Source organism: Falco cherrug, chromosome 13, assembly GCF_023634085.1.
Source record: "Falco cherrug isolate bFalChe1 chromosome 13, bFalChe1.pri, whole genome shotgun sequence".
NCBI lineage: Eukaryota > Metazoa > Chordata > Aves > Falconiformes > Falconidae > Falco > Falco cherrug.
Window position 1 is genome coordinate 29,509,545 of NC_073709.1, and position 21,873 is coordinate 29,531,417.

Below are 21,873 nucleotides of genomic sequence, written 5' to 3' on the forward strand. Positions count from 1 at the left end.
AGCATCACTTGCCTTTTTGCCTCTCCAGTCTCGCTTTTCTTCTTGTTCAGTCTAAACCGTGCATGGTTCTGGGCAAAGGGCTTTTCAGTACAATGCTGCCAGCTCGTACCACCCCTCGGGGCTGGGTTCACTATACCTCGGGGAGAGTGGGATGCTTTTCTCCTAGGCAGAAAATAGCTTACAAGTGTCAGCTGCCCACATCCAACCCTTTCAAAAACCAAAGTGATTACGCTGTTCAAGCTGGGCTCTTCTAATGTTGACAGATGGCCTCATCAAGCAAGATAGTGACACATCTCATGCAGAGCCTTTGGCCCAAGTGATTTGGCTGCTAAGACCACACTGTTAACATGGCACTGGATTTTTAAAAATCACAGGGAAGAGGACAAGCTTATCTTAACTCAATAGCCATACTTAACTCAATAGCCATATGCAGCAATGCCAAGGTTTCCAAATCAATAAAAAGCCAACAGCATTACAGATAAATGTATTTTAATTAGGATTAAATACTATCTCAAGGTATCTTGAAATCGCACTTGTACTGTACTAACCAACAGCCAAAGGCAATAAAAAAAAAGTCTGAAAACGTAAAAGTTCTAACATCCAACACATGACAGTAAGTGCTGCCATTTAAAGCGACAAACACCACTCCCAAGAACAGATATTCTTAGAGAAAAAAGTTATAACATTTTTGTATGGACAAAAAAAATTTAAATTGAAGACCAGAAGAAATATATTAGTGCCTGCCTTTTTAAAAGTTTTTGTTTTTTTGGTTTTTTTTGGTTGTTTTTTTTTACATTAAATACAGTTTTCTTTAAAAGCAAGGTACTTTCTAAATTCATGGTTTATATACTGTATGTACACAAGAGCAGAACATTGTACAGTGTTTTTGGATAAAGCAGCACTAACTAGCTATAAGCTTGTATGGTGTTGCTGAACCAAACGCAAGATGACAAGTTAAACACTCTAGGAGAAGTATCTCCATGGTTGGTATGAGAAAAGTAAAGTATTATGTATGTACAAACTGATTATTCAAACAAATCCCACAAACTTAGTATCATCTGCCGTGGAACTGTACACACTGCAGCTAATCAACGGGAGTCCTACTGCAAGAACTGATCTGAGACACTCAAAGTAACCGTTTTCTTTTAGCTACCAAGTTTCTTTTCAGTTACCCATGCAGAGAGCACTTGTGCAAGTCATCACTGCCAACACCTCACCCCTGGGGCGCAGGGCTCCAAGGACAGCAGGTTCCTTCTGCAGCCTCAAGTCAGGTAGCCACCTGCATTTTTCCACAATACAAAATATGAAATGCCCCAACCAAACCATATGAAACTGAGATTAAAGCTACATTATTAAGTATCTGTATGTGCACTCTGCCTTTCTGCAGACATTTACAGATTAAAGCAGAAAGTTTGCACCCACGTATCACCAGCTCAGACTAAAATGGACTGGCAGTGATTTCCATAATTAGTGCAACATTAATTCCTATACTTTATCAAAGTGACTTACTGTTCTGCAGATGCACAACGTGCTTATTCAGGTTTTACAAAAACAGACAAACCAGAACATGGTACAGAAAACTGTTTTCAGGTTTGTAGTTAGTTTGTTGTTGGTTTGTTTTGGTTTGGTTTGTTGTTGTTTGTTTTTTTTTTTTTAAAGTCTACCCCATTAAAAACCCACCAAACTTAGAAATTGTTTGTGCCCTGGTTCAAAGTCAATTGCCTCAAAAAATGACTTTGTCTATTCTAGGGTTAACAGCAGGGCAGAGAGATTAAGGTTCTTCTTGTTACGTATATTATAAATTGTCACTCAGTTTACATCTTCAGGAGAGGTTATTTGCTGTACTTTCAGGATGCTGTTCATCCCTGTCTTAGCCACTACACTGGTTCAAGGAACTGAATGTTTCTTCTTTGATGAGGACAGAAGCGAGACAACTTGTTTCTAAACTGCATCAACTTAAAGTTTCAAGTTTTAATGGTGTAAAAATCTGACATTCAATTACAGTTAAGAGAAACTTGCTACACAGCAAACTGCATCCAAATCTACCAGTTATTGATGGGACCTTTAAATTAACCGTTAACAAGTTATTCAAAGCATCCAGACCTGGAAACATCAGATCACCCAGCCAGTGAGCCAGCAACTCCCTCCCCCTTTTTCATGAGGCTGTAACAAATGCAACTGATGTGACCTTAGCATTGGAGCCAATGACTTCCATTGGTTAACTCCAATACCCAAAAGGGCTAGGGAGATCCTGTGTTAAGCCCAATGCAATATGCATTAGTGTCATGGAGCAGGAAGATCCCAGTGTCTACTTGTTAAAGTTCACACAAACCATACAGATACAGACAGGATAAAACACAGACTCAAAAGGATCCATTATGCTTGAAGAAAATTCCAAATAAAATGACATCTTCTGCACAGCCCAGACACAGCCACACCTTTATCTAGTATAATAAACTCTGTAGTAAACTGTTTTTGACCTCCATAGAGAGTAGGAGTTGTCAAATTTAAGAAGATAAACTCCTCTCCCTGGGTACTGGTGGCTGCCAGCATACACTTCTTCGTGACAGTCTCGTCTGTACACAGGCACTATTTCATCTAGCTGAGGCTTGTTGGCATTCTTTTTGGCTTTTTCTTCACTGCTAGTATTTTCTGCAAGAAAAAAAAAGTGTCCGTTAACATGGGTGGATGCTTTACAAGAGAAAGTCAGACTGATCTGTAGCGGACAAGGCGCTCTTTGTTAGTTTAAAAATCAGATGGGTTGAGGGAGCTCATACCAAAGCTGTGGCTAAAGCATTCAAAAGCAGGAGGAACAGTAAGCACGCTCACTTTACCATGAATTTTACAGTTTGATATTGATATTGACAACTCACCACACCCATCTTCCCAGCACAGCTGGGTCAGTTTGTAGAGATGCCAAGCTCTAGTGTTCAACAAGACATGACCCCACACTGACTGCTCCCAACTACTGAGTAGTAATACCCCCCAGAAGGCTGCTGCTTCCTATGTCAGAGCAGTTCGTACGCAAATCACGTGCTCATTTCAAAACGTATTTTCTCTGGTGGTATGCTAGACTCCCCCATAGGTAAAGCTGTGACTCGTGCCCTGGCCACTATCAGGAATTATTCTTTTAAGCTGTTTTGCTGAAGCCTCAAGGAAACTTCCTCCCTAGAAAAAGTTGATGAACAGCAGGGCAGGATTTTTCTTAACACTTGCAGTGTGCAGATCCATTATGCTCCATTACGGCACAGTTTCAATCTAGCTTGCTGATTTGAACGAGAGGGCACACTAAGCAGTAACTAAAACTTTGGAAAAGGATTTCCCCACCCTCAAATGCTTTAACCTATCTATGACCAAATCAGGTGACTGAAGTTCACTTCAGAATTGCACTTCCTATCCAAAATTAAAGGCCAGATTTCACCTAGATGGAAGCTGGGGGAACTAGGAAGTTACACGAGACAATCAGTTGGGTCTTCCCCCCCATGGCAAGCTCTGAAGGATTGGCAGTTCACATAAATAAGCACGCTTACCTTCTTCTTCATCCTCATCATCACTGGATTCGCTGACATGCACACTGACTGCAGTATTAGGGGAGTCTGTCCATTCAAAATACACCCCAAAACCAATGTCATAATTGTCTGTAGCAAACTCCCAAAAGAGGTAAGACCCCTCTTCGTGGGTTGGTACTCTAACTGTAACTACTTCTCCTCGGCCCACTGTGATCACAGAGTCTGCATCCTGCCGGATTTTTTCCTTGAAGTCTTTTATCTGGGGTCGTGTCCACATCGATGGGGCAGCTATCACCGGAACGGAATCTGGAGAGAGGGGAAGAAATACTCTGGTTAAGCCTTGTTTCAGTTACTGATGCTGCATACTTAAGTGTGCCTTAGGGGCACTTGAGGGCCACAAGCATCCAAGTTGCTTCCAAGTAATTATTGGGTTTTGTTTGGTTTGGTTTTCACAGTTGAAACTTGCATGAGTTTAGATCTAACACTGCACACACAAGCCCTACTAGTTTGCCCATCTGTTATATTTAAGCCAACAGTGCTTACACAGAAAACATGGGGTTACACTGCACAAAACCCTTCACTGAAAAGATCTTTAATGTGACAGAACCAGAAGTTGTGGACTTGTCTAGAAATTACCAGATACTGACTAAATAACTGAACACCTCGCTACACAGACAGGGACTGCGCTGGTGTCAGTTCCGTACTGGGATCCAAGCAAGTCTTTTGAGGACTGCTGATTATGGATGAAAGTATAGAGGCAACACCAGAAATACCAGTGATGAGAGTGCTGCTGGGAGGCTACTTTCCCTGCTCTGCTTCTACAGCTTCCTAGAAGCTGTTTGAGGAAGGCAGGGGTGGGAAATGGGAGGGGACAGCAGTCCAGATTGCACACAGGACCAGGCTAAGCCACTGGTAGGGCAGTATTCCGAGACAGCAAGAAGGATGTAGCTTTATTTTAATCCACAAGGCTAAATCACTGTTTTGATCTGAGTTCAAATAAGATTGCACATATTTCTGTACCGAAGAGCTTTCTGCCAGAACTTTTACACTCCTTTCCTTCAAGTCAAGAGTGAAAGGATGTTCTGGATCCTGTCCACTTTGCCTGAAATGCTTCTGCTGCTTTCTCTTTCCCTGCCCACAAAGCTGGGTTTTGCCTGTGCAATATTGTTCTCCCTTGAGAGAAACTGGACCAAGGAATTAAACCTAGCTCTTCCATAGCCCAGTGAAGCCAAGCAAAGAGCGATAGCGAACCCAGAAAAGGCTTGCACCCATTTATTTTTTAATTACTGAGTCTAGCTAGTCCTACCTTTTGGTCCATTCTCCAGCGCTTCTTCCAAAGCCTCTGGATCCAGCTCTTTTTCAGGGCTGTCTGCATGTGCACTGGCCTGCCCGTTAATGGATGGGGTGTCCCCTGGGGCAGGTGCATTCACCTTTGATGCAGTAGTCAGGGGTGTCCCTGTTGCTGCCACAACCGCCTCCTGCTGTTTTTGTAAGGCTGCCTAAAATGACAGAAATCAAATCAAGTAACACCAAAACCTCCCTAAGATGTCTCCCTCTTCCAGCAGAGGGTATAAAGACATTTTAAAGACAAAAATACCTCCCCCTGCACCCCACAAAGAGGGCTGACATAAAAGACCAGACGCATCACACACTAACCAGTGAGAATTACATGTACGTCGTATCAGGGGAGTGAAGTCACTTTGTTCTAGGCTGGCAGATACAAGCTGAACAAAAAGATTCAACTTCCAAGTTAATTAGGGCACACACAAACTCCTGCACTTAACTACAGAAGTTCTGCATTCCAGTAATTCCTATAACACTCCCTTCAAAATTGAAAGTGATGACTTGTTTGCTGGTTTTTACCAGTGGGCTGAAAGGGTTCCAATCTGAGCTCATCCAGGTCTAAGAAGAGCTGCAAGTATTTAAGGTTTAACAACTACTCGCCAATTTGTGAGTTAATCTGCTCTATGGGGCTCTCTATCAAAGCAGGAAGCATGAAGAGCTACGAGGACTGTGAGTGGTCTGGAAGAAGAGTCGTTAAAGCTCAGAGGTGCTGCTTTTAGAACATGACTTACTTACATTGAAACTCTTTAGATAGAATTTACCACGCTGTCCCTGTGCAAAGGATTAAATATACCTAAAATGAAATTATACAAGGCAACAAACATCCTTTTGGATTTGAGCAGGCTGCATTACCCCTTTACCTTCAAGGCTTAACTAGGGGCAGGGGGATATCAGTACAGATTACGTACGCTTTCTTGTTGGGACAGAGAAAAAGGTGTAAGTGACAGTACCATTCTTTAAAGAGTAACCTAATAAGCACATGATTTTGATGAATGAATGTAATATAGGTATCCTGAAGGAGCATGAAGACAACACAGCCAAACATTAGATTTCAAATTTGAGCAACTGTACAGATGCTGCACAGATCTACCTTCTACTGCTGCCATGCTACACACACTGAGACAACGTAAACTGGCGAGAACTTTTCTAGAAAACTACTGCACACAGCCTTGCCAGAACTAGTTGTAACACAAGCTGATCTGTAAGCAGCCATGACAGAACAGCACTTTTAATTACACTAACAGATCCCAAGGCTGCAGAGTTACAGGCATCCAAAAAAGGATGTATTCCTCAGAAGTGTTACAGAGGCTACCTGAGTCTTCAGGGAAGTCTGAAGTAGAATCAAGTAACTTTAGCTGTTACATGCTCGTCTTTCATCCTTTCCTCTACAAGAGTTGTCCAAACAGACTCGGAAGATAAGCTTCATTGCCCAGCAGACTTCTTATTTTGTAAGCCACTATAAAGGAAAGGCTGTTTTGCCCAGGTCTTGGAGGGCATCAGTCTTTTCTATGTAGAAAGCAGCCAGCCATGACTGAAAGGAGCCAGTGCTGATAGCACTGAAGAAAACTGGCAGCAGTGTCTCTGACACCTCAGTCTCAAGGGGGCAGTTATCAATTACAGAAGGCATCGAGGACATGACTGATGAGGCTATAGCTTTTGCTTACCACTATGACACCAGAGCACTGGTACCAAGGTGTCATTAAGCTTAAAGCGCAACTATAACAGGACAGGAAGCCTCTGACTTTCCTACATCACTTCAAATCATGCTTTGGGTTGGAAGGGATCTTTAAAGATTACCTAGTCCAACCCACCTGCCACGGGCAGGGACACCAGCTTCTCTGGGTAACCTGATTCAGCATCTGAACACTCTCATAAAAAAAAAATTTCTTCCTTATGTCCAACCTAAATCTACACTCTCTCAGATTAAAACTATCGCCCCAGATCTTGTCACTACAGGCCCTGGTAAAAAGGTCTTTCTCAGTCTTTCTTTCAAGCCTCCTTTAAGTCTTGAAAGGCTGCAATAGGGTCTCCCCGGAGCCTTCTCTTCTCTGGGCTGAGCAACCCCAGCTCTCTCAGCCCTTCTTCACAGGAGAGGTGCTCCAGCCCTCCGACCATTTTTGCAGCCCTCCTCAGATCAGCTCTAACAGGTCCAGGGTCTTTCTTGCACTGGGGACCCTAGAGCGGGACACAGGGCTCCAGGTGGGGTCTGATGAGAGGTGAGAAGGAGAAGCACCTCCCTCCCTCAGTCTTCTGACCACACTTTTTATGCAGCCCGGGATATGGTTGGCCTTCTGGGCTGCAAGAGCCCATTGCCAGCTCATAGCCAGTTTTTCATCCACCAGTGTCCCCAAGTCCATCTCTGCAGGGCTGCTCACAGTCCATTCATCCCCCAGTCTGTACTGGTACCAGGTGCAGGAGCTTGCACTTGGCCTCGCTGAACTTCATGATATTCACATGGATTCCTTCCTTGGACAGTTCTTTGGAGGTGTCAGCCTTGTCAAAATACAAATGACTTAATGGGAAATTAGTTCCTGAATTTTAAGTCTTTAGCTCAAGAACAACAGACCTCCAGACCTCAGGCTGGCAGTTATAGGCCATTCAAGATTCAGGTCCTGCCCAGAGAAGTCAGATGCACTGGTGTCTGAAGTCTGGCTTGCATGTGTTTAAGACATTCTTAAACTTTAAAGTAGCTTGAGATGTGAATACAGCACATTTGCCAGATACGCAAAATTCACCTAAAGAAAAGTAGCCTTCCAAGCCCAGGCACAAAACCTTTGCAAAGAAGTCACGTCCTACTGCCACCCATTGCTACCAGCAATACAAAAGTCTATCCTCCCACCCAAATCACAAGCAGGAGACTTAATTAGCCAGTGGTATCAGACAATAGATGTAAAAGGAGAGAGAAGTCAGTAGTGCTCAAGTTGGCAGGGAGGAGCAATCTCACACCCAGTAGCGGATGTGGCAGTGCACATGCACGTTCAGCTGGAAACCCAGGGCTGACCACAGCCTGCTGGTCCACACAGACCTTCAGGTGTGATCCCTACAGGGAGAGTCACCTGAACAGGTCTGCTCCTGCTCAGATGCCCTGGTCTGTATCCCCACAGAGTTACACACAATCGATGCTGCAGCGGAGCACTCCACATCAGGCGTCCAAGAATAATATCGAACAAAGTAATTAGTAAAGGCTGCTTACTACAGTTTTCTTAACTAATGGCTGCCTCGGAAAACTACTTGAAAAGGTTAACTAAATGAGCTTTGGTGTTTGAATGTGAAGCAGCATTAGTCACTACAACACTCTCTTGTAGCAATTATCTTTTCAAGGAGGTAACAGCAGGCAAGTTAACACCTCCCAGGGACAGCCTGGGACATAAAAATCCAAGTTTCTCAGCTGGCCAGCCATACCTGTTGCTGTGCAAGCTGGACTTGATACAACTGCTGCATGTATTGTTGATAATGCTGTTCTTGGAGCTGCCGAATTAGGATCTGCTGCTGTTCATAGTTGCCCGGGTACTGCTGGGCTGCATACTGCTGGAACTGGATTGCAGTCTGGGAGTTCAGTGCTGCCATTATCTGTTGCCTAGATCGGTGGGAGGAGAGCATGAAGATTACAAGCAGCTGATGATGCTGGGGGAATCCTGTACTTAAGTGATTTAAATGGCCTCAAAGACAGTTAATTCAATTCCTGGGAAAACCAATTAAAACAAATCTACATAACAGAGCACAGCCCAGAGGTCATGCCAATGTAAATTTTGTCAAGATATGCTGGGAATATAAAGAAGGAAGCAACAATTTTTACTCCACATTTGAAAACATCAAATGTTAAAATAACAATTAAAAAAAGACCTCTTACATAATTCTCAATCTGTAGTCTGACAAAGATGTAGTGCTACAAAAACACACGACTAAATTTCTCAAGCAAGGCAAAACCCCCACATTTGGTTCTTCCAGAGAACATGTAGAAGCCATTCTTCTAGCAGCCCTTCTACAAATACTGGTAAGAACAATCCTGCTGTGGTACAACACACCAATGCATTTTGGTAAACCTAAGAAGAACACGCCACATTACTATCTTAATTTCCCAGGAGTATGCAAACAAATATGAAAAGCATGACTGACTGTGGCCTAATTCAGGAACGAAAAAAAGATGCTGCCAAATAGGGCATCTGCGCCTCCAATAAACTGAACTGGTGAAACTGCAGGAGGAACATTACATGGGTTACTTACACACAGGCTCAGTTTTTCTCCTCTCTACAAAAGGCTAACGAACTACACAGTAAAATTATCAGCTAGATCCAGGGTCTGTCTCACGTATGTCCATAATGACTAGCTATCTTCAGAGGAAGGAAGTAGTATCACACAAACGCAGGATTCTTTCCCTCCCAAAAAAATCATCCTCTAAAAGCTCCAGTATTAGGACTGGTTCAGTATCCTAAAGGGCAAAATTTTGCTGAAGAGTAGTAACTATAACCAGTTTAGATACATACATACAGGCCAAGTGTATGTATCCACATTCTCTTTCTGTCTAAGCTCTTTCTCTTTGTAACCTGCTACAACCACTTAATACACAACTGCTATTAATGTAAAAAAAAAATATCTCAACTTCAAGGCATACCACACTTCTTGTTACTTAGGGCTGTGCAACATTTTTTATTGTATTCTCTGTTCATTTATGTCTGTATTTTACACTTCTCTGGCTCTCACCACATTAAACAAACAGTAAAATTTGTGGATTAATTATTTGCTCCTTAAAACCACTACATAGCAAGTGCAGGATCTACTTCAGAGACACCCCCTGTGAAGACATTTTTATTATGGAAAACGGTTGCTGATGGATATGGAACAGCTTTGGTGTTTTACTATTCTCTTAAACACAGTGTGCAAAGCTAGATCCATGTTTTCTCCATCTGAATGTGATGGGAACAATGAAAAACAACTAGAGCTGTATATTCTAAGGAAACAATTTACTTCAGGCTACAAACAGAGATTAAGTGTATTAGAACACAAATTGTGTATTTCTTTTAGAAAGGTGGTAAGATCCAGTGATTGTCAGCATACAAATGAGATCTACACTTCCAAGAAAGGGAGCACCTTTAAGGAGGTAGCTTAAGACTACCATGTTAGAAAATTTCAGCCATGCATTCAGAACACCCCACTGAAGTGCCCTTATCCTTTTTGCAAGGCTCCGCCTCCTGTGAAGGGATAGAAACTTTCAAGTGACAGTTCAAACAACGCTTCCCGCTGGACATTTCACTCTGCTCGGTTGAGCGCAGCATTAATCATTTAAGAAGCAGAGCCGCAAGTCTTCAGGAGGTGCAACTCTTGAACCCAAAAGCCTCCAGAGCTTCTCTTTAAAGAAAGCTTCTCTGGCACTTTCATCTGAGAAGGCTGCATACAGTAACACAACAGGATAATTACTGTCTGCAAACTGACCCCACCTTAACTAAGGATGCAAGTGTCACTGCCAGACTTGAGTGCTCTGAACTTCAGGCATTCAATTCTAGCATCAACTGTTTAATCAGTTAGATACAATTGCCTCAATTTTAAGGCAGCTATTTTCTTTGAAGTGTTGTTTGTTTCAGCTACTCACTTCTGTTGTTCCATCCGAAGTCGCTCTTCTTCTATTCTCCTCCTCTCTTCTTCTTCCCTTCTCAGTCTTTCCTCCTCTTCTCGCCTACGTTTTTCTTCTTCTTTTTGTAAACGCTCACGCTCCTCCTCTTCACGTCGCCTTCGTTCTTCCTCTTCTCTTCTGCAACATCCACTCAGTAAGCTATTTCAGCATTCCTACAATCCTAGGATGAGTTATTTTCCACATGCTGCAACCTGCCTTTTGCCTGCCCAAAAAGGCTTTTTGTTTGGTATCATCTCCTCCCACTTAAATTGGCCTGGAGAAGTGTCTTACTGGACACAAGAAGAAATCACATTACTTTTTAGTTTTACTGCACTCTGCAGCATGACAAGTAAAAATGATGTATCGTAACTTGATATTCATTTAACCTGTTAGTACGCTATCTGTCAGAGAGTGCAACAGAAAAAGTTGCCCGAAAACCTTAAATGCATCTTCCAAGCTTTAACATATATTCAGTAATTACATGGATGCTATAGTTTATTAATCACATGATACATAAATAATAGTAGAAGATAGCCTTTGTCAAATTGCTAACCCATACTAGCAGAGCAGTTTAAAACACCCGACAATTTCATGTTCTGAACATGTTTAGTCCACAGATGTATCAGGGCAGACATTTTGTGAAGCAGATGACAGTAGCACCAAAAGCTTAAAACCCCCTTGTACTGTAGGTGTCTTCACCTCAGAAACAATCATTCATTACAGGCAAAGTAAAAACACTTAAAGAGATCATAAGGCACCACAGCCACCTAAACTTCAAGCATTTCTCTTCCCAAGACAACTTCAGCCTAAGCTAGCTGTGATACTGCCCATAGGTCGAGTTACACACAATACACTCCAACACCAAAGGACTCAAACATTACCTTTTCTTTTCTTGTTCTTCTTTCTCTATCTTGTGGGAAGTGACATACGTTGAAAACAAGTGGCAGCACCTATTCAGGAGCTTCACAAATTCTGTCATAGCTTTCTGCTTTGACATGTTTCCAAGGGCAGCCCATTCCTTCCTGAGAGAGAAATCAGCTGAAATAACAGAAGACTCAACTCTTTTCAAGTCAGTAGTGAACTCTGATAACCCATCTAAAAAAAAAAAAAAAAGCTGGGTGCACAGGGACCAAACTTTATCATACGCAGTTTCAGAGAACCAACACCTTCTTCCCAAAGACAGCACAGTGCTCTCGCCTGCCTGCACCAGAACAACTCTTTCAAACAGGCATAATTAAGTGCTTATAGGAAGTCTCATACATACCATCAACCCTACTTAAAATTCTGAACTACATCCAGAAACTTCCCAACTACAGATGAACCTGAATTATTTTTTACCCTTCTCTCACTAGAGTTTGTGGGAAAATATGCATACATTTTCCTGGATGAACAAACACTGTAACAACGATCGATTCTAGTGTTTCAGTTAGTTGAACGGAACAACCTGGCTCCTCCTAAAGGAAAGCTACATCCACCTGGGCAAAAGCAGTGCGCTGGGTCTGGCTCCAAGAAGCCAGTGCTGTGTTGCACATGGCCTTCACACTAGAAATAGCAACAACGAACATCTGAAGTGCAGCCTGAACTGCAAGCAATACAAGAGACAAGCCTGAGACTGCCCAGATGTCAAAAATTCAATCAAGAGTTTGCATGCATCAGGTATCTGGTATCAGAAGTTATCTGGAGCATTAGCAAAAGCTATGGCGACTGCTGCTACCACCGGCAAAGGGCTTTGCCTGCTGTAACCCTGGTGTGGAGTTTGGATGAAACGCGGGCCTGCACACTGACACACAGCTGAGTCTTAAACTGCTACGAGAAACTGGACTGTTAGCACAGCAGAGCAGCTTTTCCTAATGGGGCTGGCCGAAACCCAACAACCTTCTGTTAGCTCCTTCACTGAACTGTGACTCAGATTTCTACGGTGTATTTGAAGAGGCCACTCTCACTTTCCACTACCATACACATGTGTCGAGGCAACCCACATACTTGTCTCATGGGGGAAACTGGATGATGTTATCTTCAGACAGGAAAAGCAGAGTTAAGACCAGTAAGAGCACCAGCCCTTTTACCTTCTATCGTTCCCCAGCACATCAAAGAATCCAACTTCAGGGCAAGTGTCAGGGTTGTAAGGTCCCAGCAGAACCTGCTTGTGCAGTGCCACAAGTTTGAGTTTTTCTTCATATGTTGGATGAAAGGCCTTGCCATCTTTTTCTGCAGAAAAAAATTTTCAGTGTTGCGATTAATTAAGCTAAAGATAGCAAAGAACATTTTGTATAGCCACTACCATGATTTCCTCTGTAAAAAGAAAAAAGAATAAGAGAAGTCACAAAAGGTTAGACAAATTGTCAGTTCTATTCAAATATAGATCCGTCCAGAAGCAGCACATCTACTTCAGCTGCTGAAACTTAATTGTGTTTTTCATCATACCATCTATATTCAACCTCAGCTAATAAGTTGTGACATAAATATTTATGTTAATTAGTTGAACATTATACCATATGGATCTGTATCTCACAAATATTTAAAAACCTTAACTTGATTTCAAATGTGTCTGCCAAGTCTATTGTAGTGTGGATAGGAAGGAATTTCCACAAAGAAAGATGTGATGTTAACTTTATAGATTGCTCTCCACATCAATGAAAGCGGAACAAGCAAGGTTTAGGGCAAGGAAAACTGCAGAGAAGAAAAAAAAATAAATCAGAATTATGGGAGTTTTCCTTGAGGGAACATGATTGCTGCACTTTGCCAAGGCAGCTGGAATAACCCCTCACAATGAAAAGCCTCAGAGGTGACCCCATCAGCACCAACACGTGCAGAAGGCTCTGGCCATGTGACACAAGCAACAGAAGCCTGAACATAATCAGAATTCCAACAACTCCACACCAACACCTCCTGAAGTGGTCCTGGTAATATCCCACCACACTTACTGGCAAGACGACTTGCCTTGACTTAAAATGATGTACGATTGAGTCAGCTAGGACTTACCTCAGTACATTTAAACTGTCAAAACAAATTAAGCAACAGGCACTGCTATTGAAAATTACACTGCTCATTAAGAAAAGACCTTTTTCTTGAACAGGAGAATAAATAAAAAAGCATCATCTCCTTTTGGAAGGCTGAAATGACTATTGTTTACCTCTGGTAATAGCTTCCTCATTCCACATGACTGTACTCTAACTGCTCTCCATGTGTCAGGAACTGCAGGCACAGCTGCCACTGGTTCCCAGCTCTCTTTCGGAGCAAGCTGTTTACAGCCCCAATCTGAGCAGTCCGATTCACACCCAAATTTTAGGGCTGACGTTTACAGATTGCAAAATTGCTCAACTGATGCTTGTGAACAGAGTTATTAACAGGAAAAGCAGCAAATCTCAGAACAAAGGAGTAGGGGAAATACCACTACTATGGCTTACTGAAAAACTCCGAGCGAATGCTTCTGAAAATTGGAAACAACCCCAGAGGAAAAGTGTTTGCAGGTCACAGCAAAAAGCTCTATTTTTGACAGAGTAAGTTCAGTATGTTACTGAACTGACTCAGTTAAAACATCACAAGGAACCACTACGTGCATGCCATTTGTTTTAAAGCCAGAATCAAAGAATTAGGAAGGTAAACATTGAATTGTTTATTATCCATTCCTAGAGGTCCACTCCACTCTTCCAGAATCTCAAGTATTTGCTCTTCTCCCAATATCGCACAACCTTACAACAAGCAGCAGCAGACAAACTGAAATATAGGAAACTCCACCTATGCTTAAGAGGGGGCTTGCTTTTTTTTTTTTTTTTCTTAAACTGTGAGAGTGATTAAGCACTGGAACAGGATGCACAGAGAGGTTTTGAAGTCTCCATCCTTGGAGATATCCAAAACCCAGACAGAGTCCTGAGAAGCCTGGTCCACACAGGAGGGTTAAACTTGATCCCCAGAAGTCCCTTCCCACCCCAAGTCTGTGATCCTTAAAGAGCTGCAGATCACCGCATCCTGGTAAGCTCTGTCCCTGGGTCTCAGAGCTCCTGCTCTCAGGCCACACAGAGTCCTTTGGCTTCTCCTCATTTCTTTCACACTTCACATTTAACTCAGAATTTGCATATTGGGTAGCAAGCACTTCCATTAAACAGCACACACTTGGAAATCATACTTAATATTCTGGGGCAGCATGCTTAAAAGCAAGTCGATTGATAAGGGTACCACACAGATTTTGCCAGGCTTCCAAGCAAAGTACTCTTCTCAAAGGGGTCCCTACAGCATGGTTTGCCTTGTACAAGCTGTGTACCGACAGCTGTTTGTCAGAGCCCCCAGCCATTTGCTGTACTAGGCTGCTACCTAAGCAAGCCAACACCGTCAGCACTCGAACACACTTCTGAAGAGGGTTAAAGGGAAAAAAAAAAATAAATATGCTGTTTCCCATGCTATACACAGCACATCTGCATTTTCACAAAACAGACAAGTCAGACCTCAAGCGCTAACTGTCAAGGGAAACCAAAAATCTGTGTTTACAAATAACGGTGACCCAAGGGAAGAAAAACAAACAAGCTAGATAAGAGAGGAAAACAGACAGATGAGAAAAATATGAGACAGGCATTCAGTGACTTGTAGATAATACAGATTAGAAGCAAGCTCTCAGAAAAATATTTGGAGCCAGTCAAGAGAACAAAGTTGTATACTAGCTATTTTTCAGTTGAATTATTCAGCATGAACCACGCTGTATAATTATCCCAAAAATTTGGAAGTGTTGTTAAACTGAACCAGAGGACCTGAAGCCATGTGCAGAATCAAATATGCCAAAAAAAGAGCATTAATGAGTCCAGACAAGTAGAAGTGCCAGATTTATTCAAGCATCCGTGAACGTACCATTTAAGTACCTATTACACACATGTCTAATACAGCTGTCAAGAGGCTGAAGAACACCAAAGAGCTCTAGGGAACACATTGAGAAATCCAAAGGATGGGCACAGGAGTAGTACAGCAACTATAAAACCCTCCCTAATGCCACCGGTACGCCTGGCCCAACAGGGCCAAAGAAAGGCTCAGCTTTCTTACAGATTAGAAGACTTCTTCCCTGATAATACTGCCAATCATCATTCACCCGAAATGGCAATTTCTGTAGTCAACTGAACTCTGCGCTTAAGCGGCAGCCACGAACAGACCGAACTCTACAAGCAGAGGTTTAGGGAACGGTACCATGAACGAGGCAGGCTATGGACCTACGATGCTTTAGGCATTCTGCAGCAAGCACCCATATACACACACGTAGTTCACTAATGACATGAAGTAGTTCACCCAGAGCAGAGCAAGACTGGCTCCCACTTTTTGCAAGCTCAGGCCTTGATGTGTGCCATGAAACCACACTGCATTGTCACCCCTGAAAGGGCAATTCCCACCCCCGCAACAGCTATCCTGTTACGGCAGCTCTCCTTAACAGCAGCTGCTTGCTCTGCTTGCTCCCCACAAAACTGAGATCCACGGAGGGCAACTCAGCTGAATACTCCAGAAAACCAGTACTCAAAACACTAATGACCCTCCTTGCACTACAGGTAATCAACTGTGTGCTTGAAGCCCACAGTTTGTGTCGACATGCAAACACAACAGAAAGTTGAAAAGCAGGTAACAGAGGCTTATGGCACTATGTGGCATTGTGCACCATTGACATGAATTGGTATAAAACTGCAAATTTAAGACTCAAGTGAGTTTAAGAAATAGACTTAAGAGACTGCATCATACAAGATACTGTTACTCCTATGTAACACCAGATTTTTTCCCCCTGTAAGAGCAGCTTTCCACTTCAACTTCACCTACTGCACCCTCTCTAAATGCCCAGTTCCCACGGGATAGCATTCAGTCCAATTATCTAGAAGAAGCTAGAAAATAGTCTGTGAAGCACGATGTTTCACCTTGTAGCTTTTAAAAGCAGAAGTCACGTATGTTAATGGCATTCATTTGCAAAATTTTAATAAGCAAAACTAAAACTGAGAAGCACAAGAACTGAATCGCTGCCTGCTGATCCCAGTACACGCTCTTACGCTCCTAATTCTCCTCTGCTGGAGATGTTGAAGTTACCAACCAGCCCTTCCAATTAAACATGATCAAAGCTCAACTTCACATCAAACATAGATGTTAGAGAGGTATTCATATTCCTGAGAACAAGAGCCTATTTAACTTACAAATTACAATCATGCCATCAAATTAGCCCTCAAAAAAAAAAAAAGAAGTCAAACAATTAAGTTAGAATGATGTATTGCCGATAGTGAAGATGCATTCTTGTTGGGATAAGAGGAAAAACTTGGAGCAGTCAAAGTTAGACTACTTAACATACCAGGAGAGCTTTTACATACCAAACCGATATGGTCTGTATACTGTCCACTCAGATGTGCCACACTGCAAATCACTTCAGACAAGGCATGAACACGTCTGGGACTGTCATATATTGAAGGGTGGGTACAATGGTATTTTGATGACAGGATGTGGAGAACCATAAAGCCAGGCTGATACTGGAAGCGATCTGCTGGCAGAGCTATGCAAGCCACCCCCTCAGCAGGATGCAGCTTCCACCCTGCACAAGTTACCCTCACTGGGGTAGCCAGTACCAGCTCAACATGCACAATAAATTGTCAGAGACACTTCTACGCTGCCAGCTGCCCCAGGGCACACCATTACGGACTGTCTGAAACAAACATACCCATTTCAGCAATGTGACTGTGTTCTCCACTGTACACCGGATCCAGCACAGCACAGCAGCTTCTGAATGGCAACCACAACGCTGGTTGACCTGAACTAGGCTTAACAGAGGAGTAAGGGAAAGGGTGCGTATTGCAAGGAAGGCTCTCATTTCTCAGGGAAAAGTAGACCGGAACACTATTAACCATCCACTTTCTATGCCCCTGTTATTCTAAAAAGCTTTCTTCACAAGCCATTATGGATGCTAAAAAAAGCTAGTGCACATCCTCTGCACAGCCTAAGGCCTCGCAGTTGAAGTGACCCAGGGTCATGCATTTTAGATCTGCTTGTCTTCATCAGAGAAAGACTAAAGTAGCTTTTTGAGACTCTTAATATCCTAGCCCAGTTTCAGTTGTGTTTTTCACATTGTTTATACGCACTCCCACCCTGTCCTGTCTTCCAGCAACCCTGCTACATGCAAAATGCCACCACAGACAAGTGTTAGCAGTCATCGTAATAAGCAGATCCAAAGTATTCTGATCAGATTCAACTCTTCTAGGAAGAAAGCACATCACGCATTAAAACCAGACAACTCAGTCTGCACACTGAAGCAGAAAGGAAGCTGCTTAACTAGCGAATGCTGCTTAGCCTTTGACCTCGCACAGGGACTCCTCTAGTATCCTGACCCGAGCTCCTTCCACCCATCACACAGACACCGTCCTTCTCCCAAACAAGTGCTGCCCCGAGTCACGTGTTTGTTCCATGGTAGCTGTGTGAGTAGGTAACATCATACACCAAGGCAAGGATATCAACTAGCTTTAAGACAGATAACATTTTCCAAAAGACACCCTCATCTCCAAGTCAGTATAGTTTTTAGAGAAATTATCAGGAACAGGATCTCAGCACTGACCTATTAACATGGGTCAACCTTCAGATGCCTCATATGTTGCTTCTTGAAGTAACAGAGGAATCTGTATTTGTTCCTTGGCACCTACAAGGCTGCAAAACATGCATGCCCACTCCCACAGTTGTTTTGACAGTGGATGCATGAAAATAATTTGGAAACAAGATCAATTATTTTCAGAGCCATACAGATATAGAATCAGCAATCCAAGTATTACAAGCTCCTGTAACTCACCATCACATCTATAAATAGGAATCTTCACGTTACGGCACTTTCAGCAGAAAACTAAAGATGAAAGTATGGGCAATGACTTCATTTGACTTATTCCAGCCATAAGGATAGAGGAACAAGGTCTTAATTTGAAAAGGCTGACAACTCTATGCAATGAAGAAAAATTTCCTTTTATGAGCAAAACCATGCGTTAGAAGAAATTGCAGAAAGTTTAAAAAAAAAGAGCAGCAGTAAGTTGAAATGTGGAGATTAAGCTTTCATTAAAAGGAAAGCAACAAAACCCCCACCATTTAGACAACACAAGGAACTGGAACCTAGACACAAGTAACACTCCACTGACTTTTCATGATCCAAGCAGAGATGAAGGTAGAACATAAGTTTCATTAAAACAAGAGATATAACAGACATAGATTAGCAACAGTCTAGATAAGCCCATTCACACTGTGTAATTTTTACATTGTAAATACAGGTTTCAGTAGATTATTAAATCCAAGACCACAGTCAACTAAGATAAAGAACTTGCTACTGCAGATGTATTTCTTTCTGCACCACATTTTAAGAACAAATGCTCATTAAACCAAACCAGAACTCTTTCAAGTAGCTTGTTATACAGAAAGGAGAAAGAGAGAGAAGAGACAGCTTCCACAACCTGACACCTGGTTGCACCAGCTTCTGACACAGGGGGGGGGGGGGGGAAAAAAAAAAAAAAAAAAGAAATCAAGACCCTTATGATCCCTTATGGTTCTTGCACTTAAAAAAAATCTCTGCATGTTAGCATGCTAACAGAAAAACTGCTTTGTGGACAGGCATCGTAACAGGGTCAAAGAAGCAAGGCTTAAGAAAATTGCTTAGAGCCTTACATACTCCTAACAATGATCAGGGTGCAGGTCAGCCAAACTGAAGAAAACAGACAACTCTGTCCTTCTAGCACAGTTTCCACCTGCCAGTATGCTCGCCCTCAGAAGAGGCAGCCTTCCTGGGGGAGGGGAGCTGTCATCTATCAACTGCTTGCCACAAGACTGACCTTTCCAAGTAGAGTTGTATCTTCCCTAGCACAGGCATGTTGCTAGACACCCCACATTAAGCAGCAGCCGAAAATTAAGCAGCAGCCACCTGGAAGCCAGCAGAGCCACACATCGCTGCAAGGTGCTCAAACACAACGTAGTGCTACAATGAGCACAGCTCTTCCTCCGCAAACCACAGTCGATTTCCTCCTCTTGAGGAAAGCCAGTGTGGCAAGGTACCTCCAGCTTCCTACGGAAGCAAACCTGGCTACAGGGGATTCCTAAGACAAACGCTGCAGGTCCACGCCCTGGGTATTTGATGGCTCCCTCGAACAGCTGCCAGCTGGAGTCGTGACGGCACACGGAGCGGCAAAGCCAGACTTGAAGTTCGCATCCTGTGGAGACGGCACGACACCTCCCGCCAGCATCCCGGCTGGCAGCTGACTCCACGACACCCAAGCAGCGCACTCCTCGCCCACATTGGCAAGGTTTTTTCTTCACACGCCACAAACGAGGGGTTTAAATTTTTTGCTCCGTTTTTAGGTCGGGTGGTGCAAACCCTCGGAAACGCCTTCCCGGCCCCGCGGAGCGGGCACAGGGCGGCCCGGGGCTGCCTCCCGGCTCTTCGCCCGACGCCCCGCCTCGGCTCACCGCTCGCCCCAGGGCCAGCGCATCCCCACAGGCCACCCCGACCGCCGGGACACGATGCTCAGCCCTGCTCGCCGCCCCGCCCGGCACGCCGAGCCCCGGAGCCGCGCCGGCACTGCCCCCCGCAGCTCTCGGGGGACCCGGGGCACAGGTGGAGCCCCGCAGCCCGGCTCGGCGGATAGGCGACCGGTGCCACCGCCCAGGGCGTCCCGGGAGGCGGCGGATCCCGCCTCGCCACCCCGGTGCCGGCGGGAGGTGTGCGGCCCACGTCGCCGGGCGGCCTCACCTTTGAAGAAGCGGAGCGCCAGGCCGTACAGCTCCTCCAGCGCGAAGCCCCAGCGCCGCTCCAGGCTCAGCGCCGCCTCCTCCGCCGCCTCGCCGCCGACCTCCGCCTGGCCCGGGGAGCCGGGGCCCGCTCGGCTCCGCCCCGCCGCGGGCTCCCCCTGCCCCGGCCGCGCTTCGCAGTGCGGCACCTCGGCGTTAGGGCTCAGCGTCAGCCCGTCCACCGAGACCTCGAGCCGGTCGGAGCTCAGCACCACCGCCATCCTCCACCGCCGCCCGCCCGCCCTCCGCCTCCTGCTCCGCTGCGGCGGCCACGTCCCGACTTCCTGTCCCCTCCGACCCGGAACTTCCGGCCCCGCCCGCGACACGCCCACTCCTCGCCGACGGCCGCCCCGAGGCCCCGCCCCTTCGCCAGCCGCCTGAGGCGAGCGGTGGAGCCGCGGGCCCTGTTGGCTTGGTGGTGGCCCCGGCCCCGGCCCCTCCTCGGGGCGGCGGCGGTTCCGGCTCCTCCTCGGGCCGGCGCCGCTGTCGGGCTGGAGCAGGCCGGGGCGGCCAGGCCTGGCAGCGGGAGGCTCCGCCCGCCGGGGCCCGCCGGCCTCACGGTGCCTTGCAGCGCCTCGCAGCGCTTCGCAGCCCCCGGTTCCCGCCTTGCCGCCACCCCGAGGGCACCCGCCTATAGCGGGCTGCCTCAGCCCCTCGGGGAGCGGGGCCGGCGGAGCTGCCCGGGGCAGCAGCCCGGCTCTCACCATAACCGTGTGGGCTGCCTGCCCCTGGTGGCAGGCCCTCCACCGCCGCAGCCTTCTGATCCCGCGGTGTGGGAGGCTACGTGAGTGTTCGCGGCAGTGCCGCTGAACGCTCTGCGTGCACTGTTTGCATGCTTTATGTAAGGGAATAATGACTTTTAAACAGCTCTGTGTCACAGATTGAAAGCCTTTTGCTCCAGCTGGAAAGTGGCATGAGGTCTGCCACAGACCTCTCACTCTTCTCTCTGGAAACGTGCTTCAGGCCTCCTCACAAAGGAAAGACATGAGCCAGAGGAAGAAAAAAGTACAAGGCAATTACTTCTCCAAGAGCTGTATCTGCAATTAGCTCACTCCCTTGTGACCATGAAACACCATTCACAATAATACTGTTATCGTGTGCTATGCAAGGGGAGAGCGTTGTTCCCGTGCAAAGCTAAGGAGGTTAATTCCCAGCACAAAGTGATCCTCCTCACAGGATTTCAGGAAAGACTGCATTAGCATGAAGTGCTGTTGGTCACATTTCTCACCCAAACCAAGATGCAGACTGCGCGCCTGGGAGGTGCATCATCCCTGTCTGGTGGTTCATGAAGCCGATGCAAAGGAAGAGAACCGCAAAGCTCTGCAACTTCGTGAAAATCCGGGTTGCATGTAGGAGCCCCCTGTCCCCAGTGCTTCCCTGAAGCCTGCCGCCCATTTCTGGGGTTGTCTCCTGCAGTCAGTCACACGTCTAAGAGTTTATCTGCTGTTCAAGGTAGTTTTAGATCCATCTGCTCATCCCTCAGGAATGCTGGAGAGGTTTTATTGTCACACTTATAAAGTGCTTTGAAGCCTTTGGGTGAAAGGGAGAAGAAACATAAAGCTTTAAATTAAAGTACTTCATTTCCAGTTAGTGTTTCTTGAGAGAGTGAGTGCCACACAGGGTGCTGTTTACTACAAATTGGGCAGAATTTGATTCAGA

The 21,873-nt window shown here is 45.1% G+C and overlaps 1 protein-coding gene across 1 annotated transcript; it reads right to left on the bottom strand.

Moving 5' to 3' along the window:
• Positions 1-472: 472 nt before the first annotated feature.
• Positions 473-20,455, bottom strand: ACBD3 (acyl-CoA binding domain containing 3). Its single transcript, XM_055725859.1, has 8 exons — positions 20,177-20,455; positions 12,528-12,669; positions 11,343-11,483; positions 10,441-10,599; positions 8,256-8,430; positions 4,816-5,008; positions 3,531-3,815; positions 473-2,652 (listed from the first exon to the last, which is right to left on the bottom strand). Exons 1-8 carry the CDS (start codon positions 20,433-20,435, stop codon positions 2,441-2,443), a joined length of 1,566 nt encoding a protein of 521 aa, XP_055581834.1. The 5' UTR covers positions 20,436-20,455; the 3' UTR covers positions 473-2,440.
• Between the last annotated feature and the right edge of the window lie 1,418 nt (positions 20,456-21,873).

Excerpts from the sequence above, each read along its gene's own strand:
- ACBD3 (XM_055725859.1), bottom strand. The coding sequence starts at position 20,435 with ATGGCGGTGGTGCTGAGCTCCGACCGGCTCGAGGTCTCGGTGGACGGG. Across the intron at positions 10,600-11,342 it reads GAAGAACAAGAAAAGAAAAG|AAGAGAAGAGGAAGAACGAA; the intron begins GTAATGTTTGAG and ends TGGATGTTGCAG. Across the intron at positions 2,653-3,530 it reads TGATGAGGATGAAGAAGAAG|AAAATACTAGCAGTGAAGAA; the intron begins GTAAGCGTGCTT and ends TTTTTCTTGCAG.